This window comes from Xiphophorus hellerii, chromosome 14, assembly GCF_003331165.1.
Source record: "Xiphophorus hellerii strain 12219 chromosome 14, Xiphophorus_hellerii-4.1, whole genome shotgun sequence".
Taxonomy (NCBI): Eukaryota; Metazoa; Chordata; class Actinopteri; order Cyprinodontiformes; family Poeciliidae; genus Xiphophorus; species Xiphophorus hellerii.
The window spans coordinates 18,339,651-18,363,691 of NC_045685.1; the positions used below are offsets into that span (position 1 = coordinate 18,339,651).

Here is a 24,041-nt window from a genome sequence, read left to right on the forward strand (position 1 = left end):
TCTTGTTTCAGGTCATTCAAATTCTTGCCCTTGAAACTAAACAACTAAACTGTGTAGTTTTATTAGACTTCAGTACTTTAATTTCTACATGTTCTTTAATACATTTTTTATGTGCAATTCAAAGAAAACATAGACTCTACTGAAAATTAAACACATTATAAACGATCCATCTCCACCAAATATGGGAGTAATTAAAGGAAAATAATGAAGAGCTAGAAGGCAATGATCTGAAGGTTCAATAGTGAATAAAACAACTAAATGAGAAATATTTGTTTACCCTATAGACTGAAAAATATCTAACTAAAAAACTAAAATTTTCAAATTTAGTAAGTTTAGATCTTAGCTTTCGAATAAAGGAAATAAATTGTGTAAGAGATAATTAAAGATTCACACTGAAAGAATCAGCTTTTCTGGCATATGCTTTAAGGATAAAGAGAAAAATGTATTTTGCTTTTAAATGCAATACATTTTTAAATACATTGTTGTGAAAAAGCTACTTGTTAGTAGATTTCTTCTGTTTTGTTTTTAGGCAGCAACCGGATCCATCAAACATTTGGAAAAACTGACCATTGGAACGTTGGCAAGTTTTCTGTCAATTTGGGAGAAAATTACTCTTTCATCCCTAATTATTGTCAGCATTGCATCTCTTCTACAAATGAATAAATGTATTGTCTTCAAGCCAAAGGATTAATCCTTAAATTTGGAAAATGTTTGCCTTTGTGTGTGGCGTTCCCTCTGAATGAGAATCAGCTGCTCTATCACAAGGGTGAAGGGCAGCTGATTTAACTTAACAAATTGAGGAAAATTTTGGGATTTGTTGGCGGCAGATGGAACGCCGTTTATAATCCTGTCACACCCGGAAGGGATGTGTAAAAGAAAAATTACTTAACTTTGAAGAACAGCTCTGTACATTCAGCAGGGTCCTGTAGGCTGTGTGGGAGTTCACCCAACCGGTCTACGTGTTGTTGGACTCTGAAAAGGTGTTAGGAAGTCCTGTTGGGGGTAATTCAGGTGAATGGGGTACCAGAAGTGTAGGTAGGGGCTGTTAAGATCCTGTATGACTGGTGCCAGAGCGTGGTTTCCCAGCAGCAAGTTGGACTTGTTTCTGGTGAGAGTTGGATGTCGCCACGGTTCCCTTTTGTCACAGATTCTGTTCATAACCTTTACAGACAGACTTTTCGTGCTGTTGGGAAGTCTTGTTGGGGGTAATTCAGGTGAATGGGGTACCAGAAGTGTAGACAGGGGCTGTTAGGATCCTATATAACCAATGTCAGAGCTGGTCAGAGCAGGAGATTGATAGGCGGATTGGTGTGGCGTCTAAAGTGATGTGAGCGCTGCTGTGATGAAGACTGACTGTCAATTAACCAGTCGATCCGCATTCCTACTCTCATGTATGGTCATGATGGTTAGCAACCAAAAGAACAAGACCGTGGATACAAGTCTCCAAACTGAGCTTCCTCCACCGGATGTCTGGGCTCTCCCTTCTGGTGAGAAGCCCAGTCATCCTGGAGGGACTCAGAGTAGAGCAGCTGCTCCTCCACATCAAGAGGAGCCAGTGGAGGTGGCTCTGGCTTCTGGTTAGGACACTTCCTGAATGCCCCCATGGTGAGGTGATCCAGGCACGTCCCAATGGTGGAAGAGCCGTAGGAAGACCCAGGACATGATGGAGGCAGAGCCAGAACATCATCATAAAGGTGACCATACCAGACGGTTCCTCACTCAGTGATGGCCAACAACTGATTGGTGCCAGAGCCACTTCGGCGCACAATATTTGTATTTTCTAAATAATTAACTAAAGACAGAATATTTTCTATGCCCCTGCTGTCTAAGCTGCCACCAGCTGTTTTAGAGGGGAACTGCTTGTTGTGGTGGCGCTTTCTGCTGCTGAGTTTCCATGGGAACAACCAATCACTTCGCAGCAGTGACCAATGATTGGCCAAGGGAGCCCTGGCTCCGCCCCTGCTGCCTCAGCAACCAACACCAGATAATCAGAAGAATATGGATGGATGGAACTTCAAGAAATAGTCATTAGTTTAAATTAATTTAAGATTTTATATTGAGAAATCTTTATTTTTATCAAACTAATTGGTGCTACAGTTATTGGCACAACCTGGTGTCTTGGGTTCGCCAAGACAACCATTAAATGACAACTAAAAGTCAAAGTGAAACTACAAAAAGGCTTTTTATTCTATAATCATGTTGACCTTTTAAACTCTAATAGGATTTTTTCATTTATTAAAAAAAAATTGCTAAAGTATTTTTTATTGAATTTAATTGAGTCAGTTCAGACTAAAAATGTCACCGATTGGTATAAATCAAGCAAAAAGTTGGGTACGGTGGAGGATCCTTGATGCTGTGGGCATGTTTTAATGCTTTCTACATACCTTTACCAATAAATACGGAAAGTGTTTATGTTGCATATAGATAAACACATTTCATGATATGAGGTTGGTATTACTTTAATTAGCTGATAAGACGTAAAATCCATTGAAGTCTGAATGAGGCACAGATCTACAGCAAAGACTGCAGCACATCCTGTACAATGTAAAGGAAAAAGATAAAAATAAAAATTACAAATCTGGGAAATACGCACTTGAATTCACGTCACAAATAATTACACCAACAAAAGCTATTTTGTTTTCAAATCAAACTACCACAACATACAAGATTTAAAATATAAAACAACCATCCTGCAAAACAAAAGTTCAGATATTTCAACTTATTTAGTTCAGCTTCACATTCAAAGAATATAAAATATTTCAAGAGTACATAAGAGAAACACCAAAAACATCAATATACAGCTACGTCAACTTCAAGATGTCCGAACAAATTTTCATGTTGACTACATTTTTATTTATCATGCACAAAAGCTGTACAATAGTTACACTCTGAGCAAAGACACTTTGAAGGATAATCAATAAATTTCTAGACTCTCATAAATAATCAAAGATTGGTCCAGCATCATAAAGAACTATTTTCTATGGAGATTAAAAGCTGCTTCAGATGGAGGGAAATTAGAAAAACGGATTCTGATAGAAAATTAACTCGGATGTTAACAGTGTTTTCCCACTGGATAGTGAAGGGATTCACAGGAATATGACTTGTTTTTGTTAACAGATGTTTATCTTTGAGCTGCAGGAAATCAAAGTTAATCTTTTAAGCTTTTAAAAGAACCAGCCAGGTTATTCCCCGCTAAAGTCATCACATCCTCTGAGTATTTTCACATTTTCTAACCTTGAAGCCAGAAATTTCGTTGTCTTTTGTTGAGATTGCTTGTGACGACACAAAGTCGTGCATAATTGTGAAGTTGAAGAAATCTGATATGTGGTTTTCATTTGTGTTTACAAATAAAAATATCTTTGACACCCCTAGCTAAAATCCAGGGCCACCAAATATGAAGCTATGCAACACAGCAAATCTATGGAAGATAAAACTCTGGTCAAATAAGAAAAATATTAAACTTTTGTCAGTGCTGTGGGAGTTTGAACTCTTACACTTTTTGTACTGAAATTGTGACTTTCCATTTTTGCTTAAAAACTGAATTTCAGTGGCATTGTCTTTGTTCCATCAGTCAGCAAAACTGATGTGAGCGCATATATTTATGTAAGCAAACAATCTGTGACGTTGAGAGTTTGTAACGGGAGAGCCCTTAAGTCAAGGGTGTCCAAAGTTTTGTGAAGTGGCCCAAAATGTTAAATTAAATATAATCAGTAAGGAAGATTAAAAAAAAAAAAATAAAGCAAATAAATTAGTCCAATTGTTTTGTTTGTTGTTTGTAGGAACCAAAACGGGATCGACAATGATGTGCAAATGGTTTTGCACATTTCCAACTCCATTGGGCTCAATTGAACAAATTTATTCTCAGCTAAAAAAAACAGGATTTGGTTACTTTATTTTAAGACTCTTGCTATATTTAGCCACATTTAATAAATTAAATTAAAGTTGATTTAGGTGCAGCAAAGTCGGCTTTTCAGTAAAATCACTGGATAAACATGATTCTACATGTTAAAAACACCTGATTATAAAAATACATACTTTGTGTTATATTTTACATTTTCCAAAATGTAAATTAACTGTTTTCTCCTGCTGGAATAATTGACTTTTATTTGCAAAGTTTAACCACATTTCCAGAATTTAACCACATCCTCTGTGAAGAGGTGCAATTGAAAAAGAACGTTTCGGTTTAATTTTTATGACACAACAAGCTAAAGAAAGTCCAACTTGTTGCCAAAATGGTGGTAATGCTTTATAAAAACTTTGAAAACCGCTCGTTTAGACTCAAGTGGGCTGAATACAAATGTATATCCGACTTTGTTTTGTAAAAACAAATGTTGAAAACCATTTCATTTGACTTCACAGCTGGACACTATTTTCTGTTGATGTCACTTAAAATTCCAATGAAGTTTGTAGATGAAGTATTGAACGGGTACTTTAAATTAAAATTTCACTGGAATAACGGCGAATGTTTCTCTAAAATTCCAGCTAATCATCAGTAAAACGCAGCCTCACACATACAGAGGGACTCGTTATGAATCTGTGGCAGAATAAACGATACAAGGTTGTTTCAGCGCTTGGTTTCAGGAGAGTTTTATCAAACGTGTAATGTAGAAAAGCTGCGGTTTGCAGCCTGACTGCAGAGGAATGTTTGCAGAAGGAATTCCTGCTTTTAATTCAGCGGTATGGCCAAGATAAGTGCAGTCACAAGACTCTCGTTTGAGCACTGAGTGTGTCCACTGTCTGTCCTGTGTTTATGTCCTAAATAGTGGTTTTTAACCTCAAACTGAGAACCTGACCCATCATTTACAGCTTGACAGTTTATTTAAACCTTGATAAGAATGCGATTGAGCATGCATTGGAGTTCATGTAGAGGAGAAACGCAGAGCTCAGCCCACCGGACAGCCAGGCATCCTGAAGGCATCTGGCAGAGGACTGTCCAGCTTGCAGATGATTTTATATATTCCTTTCTTCCAGCAGGGGTCGCTGTCTCTCCCAGTCCAAATGGCCGAGTAAAACTCTCTCAGCGCCACTTCTGACACCTCGATGAACCTCTCAGGAACCTGCACACAGAAACGGACCAGTCAAAGTCTGCAACACGTACTGATAGAGGAGGCAAAGCATTAGTTTAGTAGATTATCATTACTTAAAACAGCAAATGATAAATAAAAAAGTAAGTACACCCTCTTTCAGGGTGATAAAAAATATTTATTTAGATTTGAAAAGGTTAAAAAATAAGTAAAACTCAACTTCAAAAAACACACAATAGATTCCAATAATAGTCGTTATTTAGTACATAATCATTTTCAGTACTCAGTTTGTTGAAGTTGCAAACATGTTAATCAAGATGCGGTCTGGACTTTGACTGGACCGCTGGTATACCTCCATTCTCTTCTTTTTCAGCCCTTCTGTTGTAGATTTGACTTTGTGTTTGGGGATCATTGTCCTTTTGGTCTCATGTTGTCATAAAGAGAAGTTCAAAATCAACTCACTAACTAGGTTTCCAACCAATTGTTGTGAAGTATGAGAGAAAAAAATAGAAAATGTGAATTAGCTGTGTTTCTATCTACTGGTTTGGAGCAAATCGACCAGTCAATGTGTAATTTTGTTAGACTTTGACGTTTCTTATGACTGTAATAAACAGGAAGTAAAGGCTGCAAACTAGCATGAACCACATACAAGAAAAATTGAAAGAGCTTTCCCCTCCAAGCTGGAGGTTTCTATTAAAATTGGCCTTACCAGAGGCACCAAACTCGGAAATCTCTCTGTATATTTGGCTTGGCCTGACCATATATTTCTTCTTCTAAATGTCTTTTTTAAAGTTTTGTTGTGAATTGGCTCAGTTTATAAGAAAACTGACTTCTTGGTGCTGAACTCTTGGGCACATTTTCTTGTAGGCTTGGTGCTGTACTTTGTTTAGCCATTTGTCTTCTTCAAGCTCTATAAGTTTTCTCTCATTTCCTGTAATCTGCTGCAGACAGTGTAGCTTTTCAGGTTTTTATGATAGTTTTATACACAAAAATAACATGTTTCACAGTTTTTTAAAAGCGGGCACTATTTTTAATTTTACATTTTGAAAGTTATTGGCTTTAAGTTTTAAATACCAACCTGATTCACTTAAAGCTTTTCCTGACATTTTGCTGTAAATTTAGTGGATCACTACTGCTGACTAGTGGTGAAAAAAAGATGTACATTTTGTGACAAGATAAAAACAGTTTTAACAGTTTGTGTCCTGCATTTCAAAAATACCTACTACTGTGTAATATTTATATTTTGGTCAGAAGTTAGAGGTTTATTTATTACAGACAATTTATTTGAGATGTTTTTTTCCTGAGTAGAATGAAAATACAATCCCATTTTCAATTACATTTAAAAACAAATATTTCATTTTATTGGGGAATTTTTCTAATTCAAACCAGTAAAAATTATACATGCTGGCTCAAGCGTATATTGAAGCAAGCAATATTTAGATAAATGCCACTTAAATTGTAGAAAAACAAGCTTCTGACAGGATATTTACCCACTCTTTTGAACAGAAATGTTGATGTTTCATTTAAATTGTGTGATTTGCAGTAAGGCTGAAGTCTAGGACATTTTTATTGCTTTATCAAGTCAATTATATGCAACAAAATCTGTTTGTTGTTTTACCCAAAAAGTTGAAAAATAATTACAATTAAGTAAAACAACGCATTAATTGCATAACCAAGAAGATTGCAGCAACTGGTTTCTGGATGGTAAGTCAACAACAAAACACTTGTCTTTTCCAGCAGTGCAAACAGCAGTAAAACCAGCTAAGCAAAGTGCTGGAACTTTCTTTGGGTTGCTAGGCAACGGGCTGGGCTTCACATTGGTTGCTAGGTAACGGGGGCAGCACCTCCTGAATGGAACTTAGAGATTTTTGAAACGGCTCATTTTCCAGACCCCTAAAAACATTAACTTGTTGGCAAAAAACAGCTGGATGCTTTTTTTTTTTATCAATTGGTCTGTTTTTTAGAAGCGGTTGAGACCCAAATGGAAGAACAAAAACAGGTGAAATGTGAATTTTGGATATAATTTGACAATAAAAGCTCATCTTAGGTCAGTTTGGTTGAAACTCTGACAAAATCAGCTTTTTCTAACAAGACACAGATCCAAAACACACATCCCAACTGGTTAATCTGGAACGACTCCCTCTCCACCATAAGGAAAATATATGTGCTTCCCTTAAAACTGGGAATGAGCCAATTTAAACCCATTTAAATGGAGTTAATTTAAAGAGTAAATCCAATAGGCTAACAAATTTATGCCAGAAACCTAATGATTTATGTCATTTCTGTGTTCCAAGCATCAGTACAACAGTATGTATGTTTATGTTTTACCGAATTTGGCATAAATTTGGCAGAACAACCAGATTCCACAACGGCTTCATCCCTCATGCCATAAGAATACTAAACTCACATTAGTTCAATCTTTTAATGTATACATTTATATTGATTCTTTTATTATTACTTATTTATTTATTTATTATTATTATTGGAGCCTTGCAACAAAATTTATTTCAATTTGTAAATTTTTTAATGTACAGTTGAATGACAATAAAATCTGTCCATGTCTATAAATTGAACCTTGTGCTCCTACTTTTTGTTTTTAAAATGGCTGTTTCTTATACACTCATTCCCTCCTGGTGAAAGATGGTTAAAATAAGTCAAATTAGCATGACATGCATGCCTACATGCATGTAAACGTCTGTACTGATGCAGCATCCCGTCCTGACCTGGTAGACGTTGCTCTTGTTGTAGTGCATGTTCAGTATGCGGTACAGCTCCGTATCTCGACCCACTCGCAGCTGACTCTCTCGGCCCATACGAGCGGCGCCATCCCTGCGTTAAAAACATCGTCAGCTTAATTTGCCCGTTTTACAAACATTTATTGACAAATTAGAACACAAACAATCTAAATGAGCTCAAAGTAATCAAAGTTTCAAGCAACACAAAGAATTTTTTTCTGTTTACATTTATTGCTATGTGAAACTGCTTATATTATTAATAATATGAGAGTGAAAAGAACTATAAATACCGTATTGATCAGTATTTATAGTTACTTCTAAACACACTTAAACAGGATTATCTTCTAATGCAGTACAAACTTTTTTCACATGGGCCAAAATGTTGAGTCAAAAGTAAAATATAAAATATAAGAAAATATAAAAACAGAAAACTAAAATTAATCAAATAAAGTAGACCAATTTCTTTTTTTTAAGGAAACTGATGTTATTCATCATAGATGCAAAACATAAAAATGTTTCATCTGGTTTTCAAATTCTTTTGGGTTCAATTAAACAGATTTATTCTTAGTTATATAAAAACAGGATTTGGGTCATTTTCTTTCAAAACACTTGCTATATTTAGCCAAATTTAACAAATCATATAAAAGCTGATTTAGGTGCAGCAAAATAAAAACGGATGAAAGCGGTTCTACTTATTATAAATGGCTAGTTGAAAGAGATGAATACTTTCTGCTGTATTTAAAATTTTCCATTTCAAGAAAATTATGTCTGTAATAATTTTACTGTCATTACTAAAAATGCACCGTGCTGGACGGGCCTAATTTAAATCAAACTGCAGTCACTGAGCCGTACTTTGCTCACCCCTAATTAAATCTATATATTGTTCCATTCCTGTCCTTTTTGCAGAAAATATAGATAATTACATTTGTAAGAAAGATTAAAATAAATACTAGCAGACTCTAGTGTAGATGGAGTAAATTCGGGGCTGAGTGTAACTCACCGGGTGAGAGCGTCGCGGACCGCCTGGCGTGCAAATCGCTCCATCTGGATGTAGAAAAACTCCCTGAAGTTGCTGAACCATTTAATCATCTGCGAGGTCACACAGCGGTTAAACTAGGCAGCAGGAGAAAGATGCTTATTAGCTTTATTTATAATATCATAGTATTTTTATTTCATGGCTTGGACAGACTGCAAAACAATATCCAGCTTCAATTTATTTGAAGATAATTAATAAACCAGAGAGCAGCTATTTTTAGTCTGTACAGTTTGAGTTTGGACAAGCTGTGGCTGCTTGATGCTTCAGGGTTAGCTGACAACACCTGCGCTGGCTGACCCTGAAGCCTAAAACTAACTAAGGTCATAGCTTTGATCCCTCTGCAGAACATTTAAATAAGTGTAAAACTAATTCTGCCTCATTGAAGCAGCTCACACGTAATAATCTAGAGAAACCAAACGTCTAAGTTCAGTAAATTCATTCAGTGGGGAAAAAATTGTAAAAATAGTTGGAAATCATTCTTTATTTTAGGGGTTGAATAAAGGTTGGAGGCTGTGCTCCTGCATGTTTATGTCATACTGTTAAATATAGTTGGCGTGGTCGTTTTGCTTGTGTACAGACTTTTGTTAAACATTGTGAAAACATGCAAGAATTGCTCTGACATTTAATTTGCAGCACCGTCTTAAAACCTGACAGACAAAACACTGTCAGCGTTTCCATTTCAAATGTGTGCAAATTTTGTCGATTTTCCACTAATGTGGAAAAAACGCAATTTATAAAATGCAAACGCAATTAAAATCACATTTGAATAACTTGGTCTAAATGTAAACTAGTTGATGTATCCAGATGGAAAGCACCATACATTCTCCTATTAAGACTCAAACATTGAACTTTAATACTGCATTCACTCTCCTCTGGGTTGATTGACCTTCCTCCCAGTAACTGAATATTCTGTTTTATACAGTGGATCAAACATGAATTAAGACTCTGACTCTGAACTTTAAGTCTATTCACATTGTAATCTAAAGAGCATTTAAAATGAATATATATAGAAGGCCATCCGTTGATTGAGACTGAAAGACTCTTACATGATAAGGCCAGTAAATTCAGGTGGTTTTATTCAGTGGTGGGCACATTTAAACTAATATGCTAATAGTGACGCTAATACACTTCAATTCAACTCTGCGCAAGAGGAATGTTTTAGACATTTTATCGCTGGCAAAAATGTCAGGGTTGTTCACAGCACACGCAATTTCTGATAGGTTTCATCGACCTGTCGACCTCGCTAACAACAGTTAGCAACTGGGTAAAATAACGCCAAGCATTTTCTGAATAGCCAAATCCTCTGTACGAAGCAAAGCATAGAGCTAGGGGCTGGTTTTTACCAGGACACAGAGGTATAGATCAATTTTGTGTCTTGTACAGGAGCGATAGTAGAGCTGAGGAACAGGAGGATAGACGGATTGGAGTCTTGTCTGAAGTAAAGTAAGCACTGCTCTGGTCTGGCATGGTGAAGAAATTGCGTTGAGCAGCCACTCCCCTGTTTTGGGAACGGAGAGAGTTGGTTCAAGTATGTTTTAAAATCCCTACAGTGGCTCCTTGGAGCTCAGATAATAGACATTAAAATACTGTTGTTAGTTTATAAGTCACTGAACGGCTTAGAACCACAATACATTAAAGACCTGCTGTTGTTGTATCAACCTCACAGACTTCTCAGGTCTTCTGGTTGAAAAACCAGAACCAAATATGGAGAAGCAGCATTCAGCTTCTGTGTATCACAAATCTGGAACAAACTTCCAGAAAACTGCAAAAACACTGAGTTTCTTTCAATTTTGACTAGAAATCCACCTGTTTAGAGTTTCCTTCGAAACATAATTAATGAAACATTGAGTTGCGTATTGACGATCTTGATGATGGCGCTCGTCAAAATGCAATGTCTGTTACTGGTTTTCACGAATGTTGACTGTATGTTGTGTTTATGACTTTTTATTCTTGGCTTTTTACGATGTAAATCACTCTGAACTGCCTTGTTGTGAAAATCAATCAAGTTTGTGCTATACAAACAAACTTGATTGATTGGTTGGTTGGTTGGTTGGTTGGTTGGTTGGTTGGTTGGTTGGTTGGTTGGTCTTCCTGTACTGTACCGTGTGACCCTGTCTTGGATAACTAAGGACTATGGATGGATGGATCATTGAGGCACACTTACCTTGACATCAGGGAAGTAGGTCTTGAGTGTGTTGGAGCTGGGGTATCGTGTGTAGAAGAACATGAGCTTGGCTTTCTTCAGATGGCAGGGAGACAATCCCTCCTGGGTGTAAACATGACACTGGTTAAGGACAAACATGAACAAACACAATCCTCTCTGTTATTCCTTCCGTCAAATGACAAAAAGGATATCCCGCCGGCGGTCAGGTAGAGCTCTCCTCCGTCCATTCCTCCGCCTCCTCTGATGCTCCCATCTCCCCTCACCCCCCTCTCCCTCTCTCTGACTCCGTGGCGAGTCAGCGACGGGTCCAGGTGTCCGAGGAAAGGGAGCGGAGGGAAGGAGGCGTGAGAGGAGAACTCCAGGAAGGGGTCGGAGTTCAGGTAGTCCTTCCGAGACGGAGCGAGATGAGGGAGTTGTGGGTGGTGGAGCGAGCGGGAGAAGAGCTGCTGCATGGAGTAGTGGAGTAATGGAAGAGGAAGAGGCGGCGGTGGTGGAGGTGGTGCAGGGAAAGAGGAAGAGGAGGAAGAAGAGGACGATGAAGAGGGGTGGAAGGAGGTGGAGGAGGAAGTCTCTTTGGGCTGTGAAGCTGGAGGCAAGAGTGGAGGGTGAGGAAGAGGAGTGGGTCGGGTCAAAGAGGGGTGATGAAGGGGGAGGTTTGGGTGAGAGGAGTTGATGTTGGTGGAGAGCGGCGGTCCGAGGAGAGGGAAGGTCTTCCGCGTGTCAGGTGACCTGTGAACGGCCAATGGCATTGCCAAATCTGGACCAGAAGGAACCAACTTCTTGAGCTGCTGCTCTCTGTCTCCGTCCTCCTTCTCTTTCATCGGTTCCTCCACTCTTCCTCTCGTCAACAGTCCCATCCAGCCATCCCTCTCCTTCCCTCCATCATGCGCCTGATCAGACGGGTGGAAAGAGATGGCAGCAGGAGGGGAGGAATGGTCCATCATCTCTGTGTAAAGACGAAGGACTCGGTCAATGACTCGCGCCACGGCGCTGCCCAGCTCCAACTTCAGTGCCTGAGCAAACTTCTGTCCTCCCTCCTCATGCTCGTCTTCAGCTCCTCCGTCCCAGTCTCCCCTCGTCAGACCTCCGCACTCCAGCCACAGTCTCGATCCCTCCATGACGCCCTCCATGTCCCCTTCTCTTCCTCTCTCTATTCGCCTTTCTCTGTCTTTTTGCAACTCGTCTTTCCGTTTGTGGAAGTTGTCAAAATGGGAAACAGAAAGCAGGGAGAAAGATTCCTTCTCCATCTCGGTGCCATCGATGTCCTCTTCATCAAACATCTCTCCTGTGACGTCCTCCTCATCCTCCACCATCACTTCATCTCCATCGCCATCACACCTCTGACGCTTTCTTTTCTTCTCCTTCTTCTCTGCCTTTTCCCCAAACGCCCTCCAGACTTTCTCCTGCAGGGCCTGCAATCTCTCCCTGGCCTCCTCAAGCTGCTCCTTCAGCTCCTCCCTCTCCCGTCTCCTCCCCTCTCTCCTCTTCCCTCCATCCTCCAGTTGCTTATCTTTCTGCCTGCACTCCAGCTTCATCCTTTTCACTTTCATGACGTCTTGACTCCACTCAGCCATGAGGACGGTGTCATTGCACTTCCTTTTCACCTCCGTCAACTCGTCCTCACCCTCCATCATCCCCTCTTCTTGCTCCATTTGAGTGGCAGTCACTTCGTTCTGGTTTGCAGTCAGGATCCTCCGTGGGCCTCCGCCCGGCTGGAGGAGATGGTGGATGAGGGGGAAACCTGGGGGTCTGAAGCCGGGAGCGGTGTGGACTCCAGGGAGGTCTGCGGAGGAGAGACCGGGAGTAAAAGTCCGTATCTGGGGGGAGGAGTCATCGAAAAGGTCTGTAGGTGAATCCATCACTGCAAAGAAAAACACAGAAAATTTGTGTTGATAAGTTTGGCTCTGCATTTTAAACAGTTTTTGTTGTTCTAAAAATGTAAAAGTGACAAACTGGTATTCATATCCACTACTGCAAACTTCAGTGTATATTATAAGTAATTTAGCTTAACTAAATCACTTATAATCAACTATTTTTTGCAGATAAACTGTATAAAATTCCTTTTTTGAATAAAAGCCACTTGAGGGTCTGAAAAGTTGCTAAATATAATAATAAAGTGGATAAGTTGGCAACAGTGCTTCTCATCCTGATCACACTCCAGCTTAGCCACGCCCCTTTGTGTCTCTTGGCTCCACCCACTTCCTGGAACTTTCTAAATTTGGCAGGGGGCGGGGCTTATGCTTTAACAAGGGGTCTACTTACATTTTAACTGTGTTAACCAGCCCTTAAAGGGCCGGTTGTGCCAGAATGTATTGATAAAACCTGTTCACCAACTGTTAATATATGAATCAATTCCTAAAATTAAGTGATATTATTGAACATCTTTTCAGTCCCTCTGGGTTTGGTGATTCTTTTTGTGATTTTTTGTTTGTGGTACTAATTTGGAAATATTTGTGCTTCTTCATGATGGTAAATGCGACTTTTTATTACTCGCTGTATAGGCCATGGACTATAATCTGACATCAATTTAGTCTGAGGCAGCTCTTTAGAACAAGTAAGAAAGTTTTTGACAATTTCTGAGAAAAATCTGTAATAAACTCCCAATTATGTATTAAAGCAAAAAAAGTACAGGCATTTGTTGGTTTTGTGTGAATTCCCACCATAATTCTCAAGAAACTGGAGGGACTGATTGATTTGATTAATAACAAAATATTTAAGCACACTTGGTGTTTAATCTACAATGTAGAGGGCCACATAAAAAGCTATGGTGGTCCAGATTTGGCCCACGGGCCTTTAGTTTGACACATGTGCCCTATGTCAACCTTTTGTTGATAATTCAGTGATTCGTCTTTTGCCCATCCTTGACAAAACAGCTCAAGCTCAGTCAGATTGGATGGAGAAACATGTGGTCTATTGGATTTTGGGACTTTGACTGGGACATTTTGACACATTGATCTAAATTATTAAATCTTGCTGTATGTCGTCGTTCTGGTAAAAGGTTAACCTCCGCCCCAGTCCCATGTCTGTTCCGTTTCAAACAAGTTCTCTTCCACCTTCCCATCAACTCTTGCTGAACAAATGCATGCTGACACCATGATGCTGCCACCACCGTGTCCCACCCTTGGAATGGTGCTTTAATGTGGAGTCATCTGACCAGAGCTCCTGAAAACGGGATGTTATTACTAATTAAGTGACTTCAGACTTTTGAATAGTTTGTTAGTCTAAAATGCACTAACTTGCACAAAACCACATTTGTGGTTAAAACGTGACATCATGTGGAAAAGTTAATAGAATATAAATATCTCTGTAAGGCGCTTTATTTGCTTGGTTTGGTCCAAAGTTATTCCAAAAAGATGAACAGAAATTTTTTTATTGTACTACTAGAATCTCTCAATAAAAAGGACAAAAAATTTAAATCATTGACACTTTTTTTTACGAGGATTATTCTTACAAAAACAAAATGAGAGCAGTCTTTTACATTCCCAATGTCACATTCAAATTAATTTCCTTTCCTTTGAGTGAAAGAAAATATCTCTAATCAAAATATTTTTAATGTGAGATTTGGTGAATTAATCTATTATTTCAATATAATGTGGTCAGAACATGAATGCTCAACTAACCTGGACAACAAAACAGGCCACTGATCGGTCAAAGGCTGCAGCCTCTTCCACTTGGATCTCTATAATGATGATCTGCAAAAATTAAACAGGAAGGAGAACTTTAACTTAACGGAACCTTAAAGATGGATGGATGGATGAAGTCAGAGAAATCACCAACAGAATCACATAAAGTCAAACATCCAACCTTGAAACTAAGTTGTTTGCCACAAACCCCAACCTCATAATCCAAGATGGCCGCCACGTGCATAAACATAACAAAAATTGCAAATCATGAATATTATTTGTACTTCTACCAGGTCTATGTGATTAAATTAGTCACATAGTGTCAGTGAAAGCTGACGTCCTTCTGAGTTTAATTTTAACCATGTTTATCAGCTTCAAGCGTAAATATTTTACAGCTTAAGAGGGTAATGTTTTGTAGTTTTTGTCTCCTAACGGTTCCTTGAATATGATAGGTCTCTGAGCTATACAAAACATTTTCATTGCAATTGAGCACAAAATGTCGAGTTGGCCCCCAACTCAACGTTTACACTCACACATGAAAATGGCTGCAAACAGATGCACAATCATACATTACACATCTTTGAAAAGCATTAGTAGCGCTTCCTACACAACCAACAAGAGTGCAGCAAGCTGTTTCTGGATGGTAAGTCAACAACAAAACACTTGTCTTTTCCAGCAGCCATTGTACAGCGTATATAGCAGTAAAACCAGTTGACCAAATGTGCTGGAACTCCACTTTGGTTGGTAGGTGACAGACTGGGCTTCACTGGGGTTACTAGGCGACAGCACAGTGCCTGTCGTGACTTAACAATATGGAGGTTTTTTGAAATGGCTTATTTTCTGGATACCAAAAAACAGCTTGCTGGGGTTTTTTTAAGCTAGTGGGCTGTTATTAGGAGCAGCAGAAATCCACATGGAAGTATAAAAATGTGCAAAATGTGAATTTGGGAAATAGGTCTTCTTTAAACATTTGACATGTTGCACTCAAATCTCAGTTTTAAACTTTGGAATAAATATGAAACATATTAATTGGGTTTTGTGGCACTGGAGGCCTTTATTGACAGTCATAAGGAAGAGAGAAAAGTTTCAGAGTCAAGAATCGAACCCAGAATGGCTGCGCTGGGAACTATCGCATCTGTAAATATGGACGCCTGCTCTACCTCTACAACACAAAATACTTATTGTTAAGCAACATATTTCTATAAAGGCTGAACAGGAGGAACCAAAATCAGATGTAGGGCAGAGAGAAAGAGGTTAACAGCCTGTGGGGTCAGGCTATGTGCTGGTAGGGCACTGGGTAACATCTGGCTCATGATCTCTGCCTCACATCATCCTCCGGGTTTCGTTCAATACTTCCTGTTATGCTTGAATCCGTACTCCACAACCTAACAAAAACTGGAAATAACAACAACATATGTGTGTTTTTATATGTTCCAAATGCTAAACATCGGCTTATTCTCACCAGCCTTTGTACAACGGAGCATTTTAAACACAAAGGGCCGGCCCTCGTCTCTGTTTTTTGCTAACCTAACCTCCCTCCCACTTTTCCCCCCCTTTTCCTTCCTCTGCCATCCTCTCTTTTCCTCCCTCTCAGTGTGTTATCTGTTTGGGCAGGTTGTTAAGCTCTGTTTGATCAGAGTGTTTATTGTCACACACACTTTCACCATCAAAAAAATAGGAAAGAGGCTTGAGAGAGGGCTAACAATGGTCAACTGTCCTTGTAGAGTGAAATGGAGTGAGAGCAGTGTGAACAGCAACACCCTTAATCCACTTCAGACAGATAGATAGACAGATAGACAGATAGACAGATAGATAGATAGATAGATAGATAGATAGATAGATAGATAGATAGATAGATAGATAGATAGATAGATAGATAGATAGATAGATAGATAGATAGATCGCCCTGGTGCAACATGAACAGAATAATCCTCCTATAAATAGCTAAATATCAATTATTCAAATGCCCTCTCCTCTCCGCTATAATACAGCCCAGATGGCAGGCCGACCAATGCGCTTATATCAGGGACAGATTAGCCTTTCAAAGCCAGAGGAAAGCTGCACAAAATATGAGCCCTGAGCTACAAATATGAGCGCTATTAACCACCAGATTAGGTTTAAGAATATGGCACTGCTGGAGCGGAAAAAACTGGCAGCACAGTGATTAACGTGCCTAAACCGGGGTTGTTAATAGACCTAATGCATGTTGGGAAGTCTTCCCTATCTGCAAATTTAAAAGTAATTATCAAATCGACTGGAGCCGTCAGTGTTGTAATGCAAAAACTGGCTTGAATAAAACAATCTTAGGGAATATCTAAGAGGTTTTATAGACAAAAAAGTAAATTTTGATTGTTACATTAAACTACAAATGGAAATATGTTTATTTCAATGAATATTATTGTAAGTTTAAATATAAAACAAAACAGAATTTCTGGTAAAAGTTCACTTATTTTAAATAGTACAAATAAACTTTCATTACAAATAAAACTAAACATTGTTTTTTAAAATGTTCATATAAAAATAATAAAAAAAAAAATATTTCAGATAGTAAATATAAGCACTGCGACAGACTGGCGTCCTGTCCAGGGTGACCCCGCCTCTGGCCCCGAACGTTAGCTGGAGATAGGAACCAGCACCTCCCGACCCCACTGGGGACACGGGCGTCAGAAAATGGATGGATGGATGAATATAAGCACCCTATTGAGAGAAATGCATGTTTTTCATTTTAAAAATTGTAAAAAAAAAAATCAAAATAAAAAAAATCATAAAAATAATAAAATGGGGTGGGGGTATTAACAACATTCACAGTGAAAATTATATAGTTATATATATATATTAAGTTACTAATTGTATATAATTCACATATACAGTATACGTAAGCTCTGACTAAATATACGTTCTTTTTTATAACTCAAAGTAAAAAAAACTTAAACTATTTCATGACATTTACACAGTAAACAAAAAAATTCAAAAATAATTTCAGCTTTTGTTATATTTTCATATTTAAAAATTATTTCTGCTTACAAATAGTAAAACATTTTAACTCACACACAGTATTTACTTTCTCACTGGCTCAAAATATTTAAACTTTAAACATTAATACAGAGTCTAAGAGTTCTATCTATCTATCTATCTATCTATCTATCTATCTATCTATCTATCTATCTATCTATCTATCTATCTATCTATCTATCTAGCTATCTAGCTATCTATCTAGCCATCAGCCATCCATCCATCCGTCCATCCATCCATCCATCCATCCATCGTTTGAAGCTTTTTGAAGCCTCGGGGCGCGTGGCAACATCTGCCGGCTCTGTCACGCGACAGGAATCCGCTTTGGCCGTTCTCGCGCGCCGAGCCGTCAGTTTGTTTCTGTGCGCGCGCGCTCGCGCCTGCGTCCTGTGACTAATTGGCAGCTGTGAGGACTAATGTCGCATTAAAAAAAACAAAAAACACGCAGATAAACACGCAGAAAGCGAACGGCGGCAGCCGGTTCGGGCTGTTGTTAGAGCGGCTTCGTTTAAAAGATGAAGTTTAACATTCAGAGGAAATAACTCACGCAGAGGAGCTCCAGCTGCGTCCGCTCCCCGAAGCTTTTTCCACTCCACTGTCCGCCTCTGACTGTCTCCAGAACGGACTCTGACCTGGACCGGGACCCGTAAGAGAGCGCTGCGTCACAGTTTTATTCTCACCCGCCGAGCAGCTCTTATGGATTTATTCTAGTTGCGTAGAGGTTTTGTTTTTGTTGTTCCTCCCTCGTCAGTCCATCTATGTTCGGCTGGCTGGCATCAGCCCTGACGCGCTGCTCCCGGTGTGGAGTGGAGTGGAGTGGAGCGCAGTGGGCGGGCAGGCGGGCTACAGAGCTGTCCACTTGACGGTCCGATCCCTCCCATGTTGGCATGACCCCCACTATGAGCTCATACACATCACACGGAAACTACAAACACCAACATTTCTGCTTCTCCTCAACTTACTCAGCTCACTCTGCCCATTAATAACAGCAGCTGCTGCCACACTCATCATGGCAGGAGACTCTCAGGGCAATAATGTGCAACGGTGTTAGAGACATTATGGAAAAATGAATACATTCCCACAAAAAAACTGAAAGTTTCTAGAAAAAGGTTTCCAAGGTCAGGCATTCTCAAATTTCCAATTTTTTTTTTCTAAAAAATGTCTGAGATTAATCTAAAGATTTCAGAAATTTTGTGAAAACTGCAATTTATGAGTTTGAAAAGTAGAACATTTGCTAGAAGAAAAAAATCTGAAATTTTGAGATTAATCTCAGAAAGTTTCTAGAAAAACATGAAAATTTATGATTTTAAAAAGTAGAATAGAAAAAAAAAATCTGAAATTTTGAGATTAATCTCAAAAAGTTTCTAAAAAAAAGTTTCAAAAATCGAAACTTTTTGAATTGCCACGTTTCCCAGAAAATGTCTGACAGTAATATAAAAAAAAAAACTCAAGAGATGTTGAGATTAATCTCAGAAAGTTGAAAAGTTTTTGAGAAATAAACCAAGAAGTTTATTTCTGAGGTCAAAAAGTCAAAAATGAGCAAAAAACCTCGAACATTTTTAGATCAAAAGTTCCCTTTGGAGCTCAGATATTTTTCATGTTTTTCCTAGAACATTTCTGAGATCAATCTCAAACTTTTTGTATTTTTTCTCGCTAATGTTCAACTTTTGAAGCTCAGAAATTTCTCCTTTTTTTCTAGAAAATTTCTGAGATTAATCTCAAAATTTGAAGTGTGTTTTTTTTGTGTGCCTTTTTTCCTATCTACACTGCCCCTATATGCTACCGTATAGATACTGACCTCAGAAAGTGACCAAGTCATACATTAACAGCTTTATCTCTCCGCAGGAATCTCTTCGGAGCTCCGGCCCTGAAACTGGACACAAAGAGCTTCTGTCCCGCTTCGCAGCTTGTTGCTGCATGAAGCTAACCTTTGAAAAGTGGAGCTGTCCTCCCCGCCATTTGCAGCTCTGAGCAGAAGATTACAAACAAAACACAGCGGCTATTTAAAGACCCTACAGTACCTAGCTAGCATGCTAAAAATGTATGCATATATTTAAAAAGTCATGTTGAAAAATACAAACTAAATCCCTTTACACATGGAAAAATTATCTCTATATTATTTCTATTGTTGGTACATCAGTTAATGTGTTTGTTTGTCTGGGAAAATGAGCCGTTTCAAAAAATCTCCTGAATGTAGCGTGACAAATAAGAAGGCCCAACCCGTTACCTAGCAACCCCAGTTAAGCCCAAACGTGCTGGAACTCAACTTGGGTTGCTAGGTAACCCAGGTTGAGTTTGCAGCTTGTTTTGCTGATGGAAAAGACAAGTATTTTGTTATGGAGGGTCGACTTACCATTCAGAAACCACTTCCTACCTTACGAAGTTTTACAGTTGTATTTTCAGCCGTTCTAATGTAGACGTTGAGTTAGGGGGCGTGGCCAGCAGCAGCTTATTTAGATTTAAAGTGACAGAAGCGCTAAAATAACTCATTCTGATAGAAACTCAAATGAATGATTTTTTATCAAAAAATGCAATAAATATGTTTTTATAGCCTGTATTGCTACTCTAACCCGTTCAAGAAAACATAATAGGTCAAATTTAAGTACTAACTTGTTATTTATTAATGTGAAGGATTAAAACCTGTTACATTTTTGGAAGAAAAAAAACCCTAAAAGTTTGGTGCTTTCATAGGATTCCCAGAGGAAGACAGGAGCCAGGTGCAGATGTGAACTCTATAAAAGCAGGAGTTGTTTCAGTTTGCTGGTTGGCGGCCAACAGGTGTATGTGAACACCTTGCCAAGGCTGAAGGACATCAGCCATGACCTCAGTGAAACAATTGTGGCCACTCATCAATCTGAGAAGAGTTACAAACAATCCAAACTAAAATCCATCATTCTGCAGCGGGAATCACAGACCTCAGTACAAGAAGGTGCAAGTAGAAAAAGACTGCATTACAAGGTTATTTATAAAACAAATAAAATGCATCATTACAATGAGAAATAGATAATCTAAAAGAAGAAAACATTCACTAGACAATTTTTCTAAAAATCTGCAGTCAGAGGTGGCAAAAACACCCAAAACCTGTATTCAAACTAAGAGTAGCAACATATTTTACTCAACTAAAAGTAAAAGGTATTTGGTAAAAAGTTTACTCAAACACCGAGTAACTGATCAAATTAATTTAAAATCTAAAAAGTACATAATCAGATGGACCAAAATTTTTGTACTTTAAGAGTGGAAATTATAATAATTCATATAGGTAACAAAAAAATAACTAAATCAGGGGAAATAAAATGTTTCCAAATCATTTTCTTTTCATTAAAACACTTATGAAACTTTAACAAAACCTGCAGGTGTGTCTGTGTCTGGTGGATTTTTGGTTAAAACATTTTTCATTTGAAAAACAAACATTTTCCATTTTACTCAAGCAAGACTAAAAAGTATTTGGTAAAAAGTTTACTCAAATACTGAGTACTGACCAAATTATCATTTAATATTTAAAACTACATAATCAGATGGACCAAAATATAAACTGAGGTGGAAATTTGGGGGTTGTAAGGACACAAATTATAATAATTCATATAAATAAACAAAAAAAAAGGGAAAATATTTTTTTCCAAATCAGTTTCTTTCAATATTTAACTTCTGAAACTTTAACAAAAACTGCAGGTGTGTGTCTATCTGGTGAATTGTTGGTTAAAATATTTTTGTTTTGCTATATTTGGTATCCTCAGCCCACTTCACTGCTAAGTTCTGCTCAAGTGGAAATTGTTGCTTTTACGTCTTTATTGGCCAGACGTACTTTACTGTTACACTGGAAGTCTGATAAATGTCCCTGAATATCCCTCTGGGTTAAAACATGATGTTTGTTTTTTTTTAAGCTTGAGAAAATCAAATACACCATTCGAGGTTCTACACAAACGTCTGACCAAAAATGGCAAAATGTTTTCTTTCCTATTTTTCAAACTTGGAGGTTTTGCCCAACTCAAAGTGCCTGTCGCAGAAATTTTATGTTTTGGTTATAAATATGGGGTATTTATGTCTAACGAATTACATTTTTATTATTTTTTTTATTTTGGATCGGGTTGACTTTGAGCTGAGACGGGAGGGGGAGGTTGTTTTTTTTTAAGTTTTATTGTTTAATTTTTCTTTCCTTTGTGTTGAAAAAAAAAGGGCTGAAACTGCTGGATTATAATTTTGTAATTTTTCTTTTTGATCAACATTTTGTCAGTATTGTATTGAGTGTATTGATTAGTATGTGTGCATAGTGAGATGTATACTGTATGGTTTTTTTTATATATATATATATAGTTTGTTTTTCATTCAGTGGGTAGAAAATCCACTGGATGAAATTTTACTCAAGTAAGAGTAGAGATACTTCATAATTAAATTATTCAAGTAAAAGTAAAAAGTAGAGCATAGTAAAAAATACTCCTGAAAGTACATTCTTTCAAAAAAGTAATTGTAATTGAGTAAATGTAATTAGTTGCTACCCAACTCTGAAAGCAGTAAACTCAAAACCAAACTCTTCTGGTTTCAGACTGAACCAAGGCCACTTTACGTTCCTCGCGTCAGTCGCTCTCTTTCGTTTGTTTTTCTCACCAGTTTCAGCATCACCTGAGTAATGTTACCCTTTTCAAATCCACCCCCTCTCTCTCTCTCTACTTCTGATTAAAAATGGTTATGCACCGAGTGAAATGTCGCAAGTTGTTATGGAAACAAGGCAGCCAACAAAAGCTGGACACATGGGTACAGAAAGTGGGGAGAGGGGAAAAAAACAGAGAGCGAGATGTGCCTGAATAAATATGCAAAGAGGAGGAGACGGGCATGGAAAAAAAACAGAGAGAGAGAGAGTAAGAGGTTTGAATAAATAAAAACATATGCAGAGGGAGGAGGATGGATGCGAAATGATGGCTCCATCTGCGATAATGAATAACAAAAGATAATGCCGGGTTTTATCATTCTGGGAAGCCGGTCGGGGAACAAAGGTGCGTATCCGTGTGGACAGTGGGAGAATGCGACGGATAATAACTGCGGCGCAGCTTGGAGGATGCAAAAAAAAACAAAAACTCAAATTGTTCACAGAAAGGCTGACCAAAAAATAAAGGCCTAAAATTATGTATCTGTGTGTGTTTGAGTGCCTGAGCATCATCATCTCTCTGAGGACTCGTATTATGTTAACCACTCAGACTAACATCAAACACAAACACACACACACACGCACACCCACACCCACACACACACACACCCCCACCCACGCACACACACACACACACACACTTCAGTGGAGGCATGGAGGTGCCAGCCATATAAATAGGATATCCCACAGAGAGAGATATAAAGAGAAAAGGGCTGACAGGCAGAGGGAGTGAAAGAGACAGGCGGAGAAACAAGATTTTATATTCATGGAGTGAGAAAATAGAGAGCAAAGTGGACACAAAGGGAGGGGTGAATGGATCAATAAACGGCATAAAGTGTATGTTTATTGATTTACTAATATGGGAGGGGAAGAGAGAGCGAGACAAACAGCAGGAAGAGACGACAGTGATGATGATGATTACTGTTAGAGCAGTGCAGCTTCTCAACCTTTTTTGGGCCAGCGCCCCCCTGTCCATTATCCAGGTTCCTCATCGCCCCCATCTAAGAAACTGTTGGCTACTTTGCACTGAATGTTATTTTATTCTTAATATTACTATCACTATTGTTGGTGTTTTGATTTTTATGGTTGTTTCTGTGTTTATCATCAAAAATAATCTCCCAGAGAACAAAAACGCCATGGGAATAAAAATCATTTTTACAAGCGTCTATGAAAAATGCAATGAATGGACATTTAAGTTAAAATCGGTAGGCCTATCAGCAGCCAGAGTGGAATAAATACTCTTGTCTGTGCTATTTTCTGATGTTAGTTGTTAAATATTGCACAAAGTGACCAGATAAAAGATGCACAACAATGCCAGTTTAAACTTTGAACTATTTGCATAAAGACTGAGCTCTGCAACATTAAAACATGCATATAACTGCAACTATATTAATCATAACTCTTCTTCTCTTCAGTGTTTATGTCAGTTTCTGATGGTGCAGCTCTGTGCTGCCTTCAGGACAATAGGACATCAGAGTATCATCCATAAAATTTCACTCACATGGCATTTAGTGTGCAAACCAGAGCTTTCCGTGGAAAAACAAAAGTTCCAGATCCTTTTAATGGGACAGAAACACAGATTACATCTTTATATAGACCTGTCTATTGATTTATAGATTAATAGTTTTACTGGACAGAAATTACAAAAATTCCTCCAGCGCCCCCTGCCGTCCCCTGAACGCCCCCCGGGGGTCGGTACTTGAGAAACGCTAACTTAAGGGGTCAAATGAAAAATCTGGAGAACGTGGCAATTTCTTTTATATGCTTAATTGGAATAATTAATTACTAAAATAATTGTTACTTTTGTT

The 24,041-nt window shown here is 38.3% G+C and overlaps 1 protein-coding gene across 2 annotated transcripts; it reads right to left on the minus strand.

The window, feature by feature from the left end:
* Nucleotides 1-2,443: 2,443 nt before the first annotated feature.
* Nucleotides 2,444-18,715, minus strand: prox3 (prospero homeobox 3). Of its 2 annotated transcripts, XM_032582148.1 has the most exons (8): nt 18,142-18,715; nt 14,580-14,651; nt 11,151-12,820; nt 10,960-11,067; nt 8,760-8,872; nt 7,748-7,853; nt 4,893-5,057; nt 2,444-2,535 (listed from the first exon to the last, which is right to left on the minus strand). In XM_032582148.1, exons 3-8 carry the CDS (start codon nt 12,816-12,818, stop codon nt 2,512-2,514), a joined length of 2,184 nt encoding a protein of 727 aa, XP_032438039.1. In that variant the 5' UTR covers nt 12,819-12,820; nt 14,580-14,651; nt 18,142-18,715; the 3' UTR covers nt 2,444-2,511. The 2 variants fall into 2 exon arrangements, with proteins under 2 accessions (XP_032438039.1, XP_032438040.1); XM_032582149.1 differs by having other exon boundaries at nt 2,444-5,057; nt 18,142-18,713.
* Nucleotides 18,716-24,041: the final 5,326 nt, after the last annotated feature.

Bases quoted from the DNA above. Each gene is read 5' to 3' on its own strand.
- prox3 (XM_032582148.1), bottom strand. From the start codon at position 12,818: ATGGATTCACCTACAGACCTTTTCGATGACTCCTCCCCCCAGATACGG. The intron at 11,068-11,150 runs ATATCCTTTTTG...TGTCATGTTTAC, and splicing joins TCTACCTGACCGCCGGCGGG to ACCCAGGAGGGATTGTCTCC. The intron at 7,854-8,759 runs GTGAGTTACACT...TTTTTAACGCAG, and splicing joins GTCCGCGACGCTCTCACCCG to GGATGGCGCCGCTCGTATGG.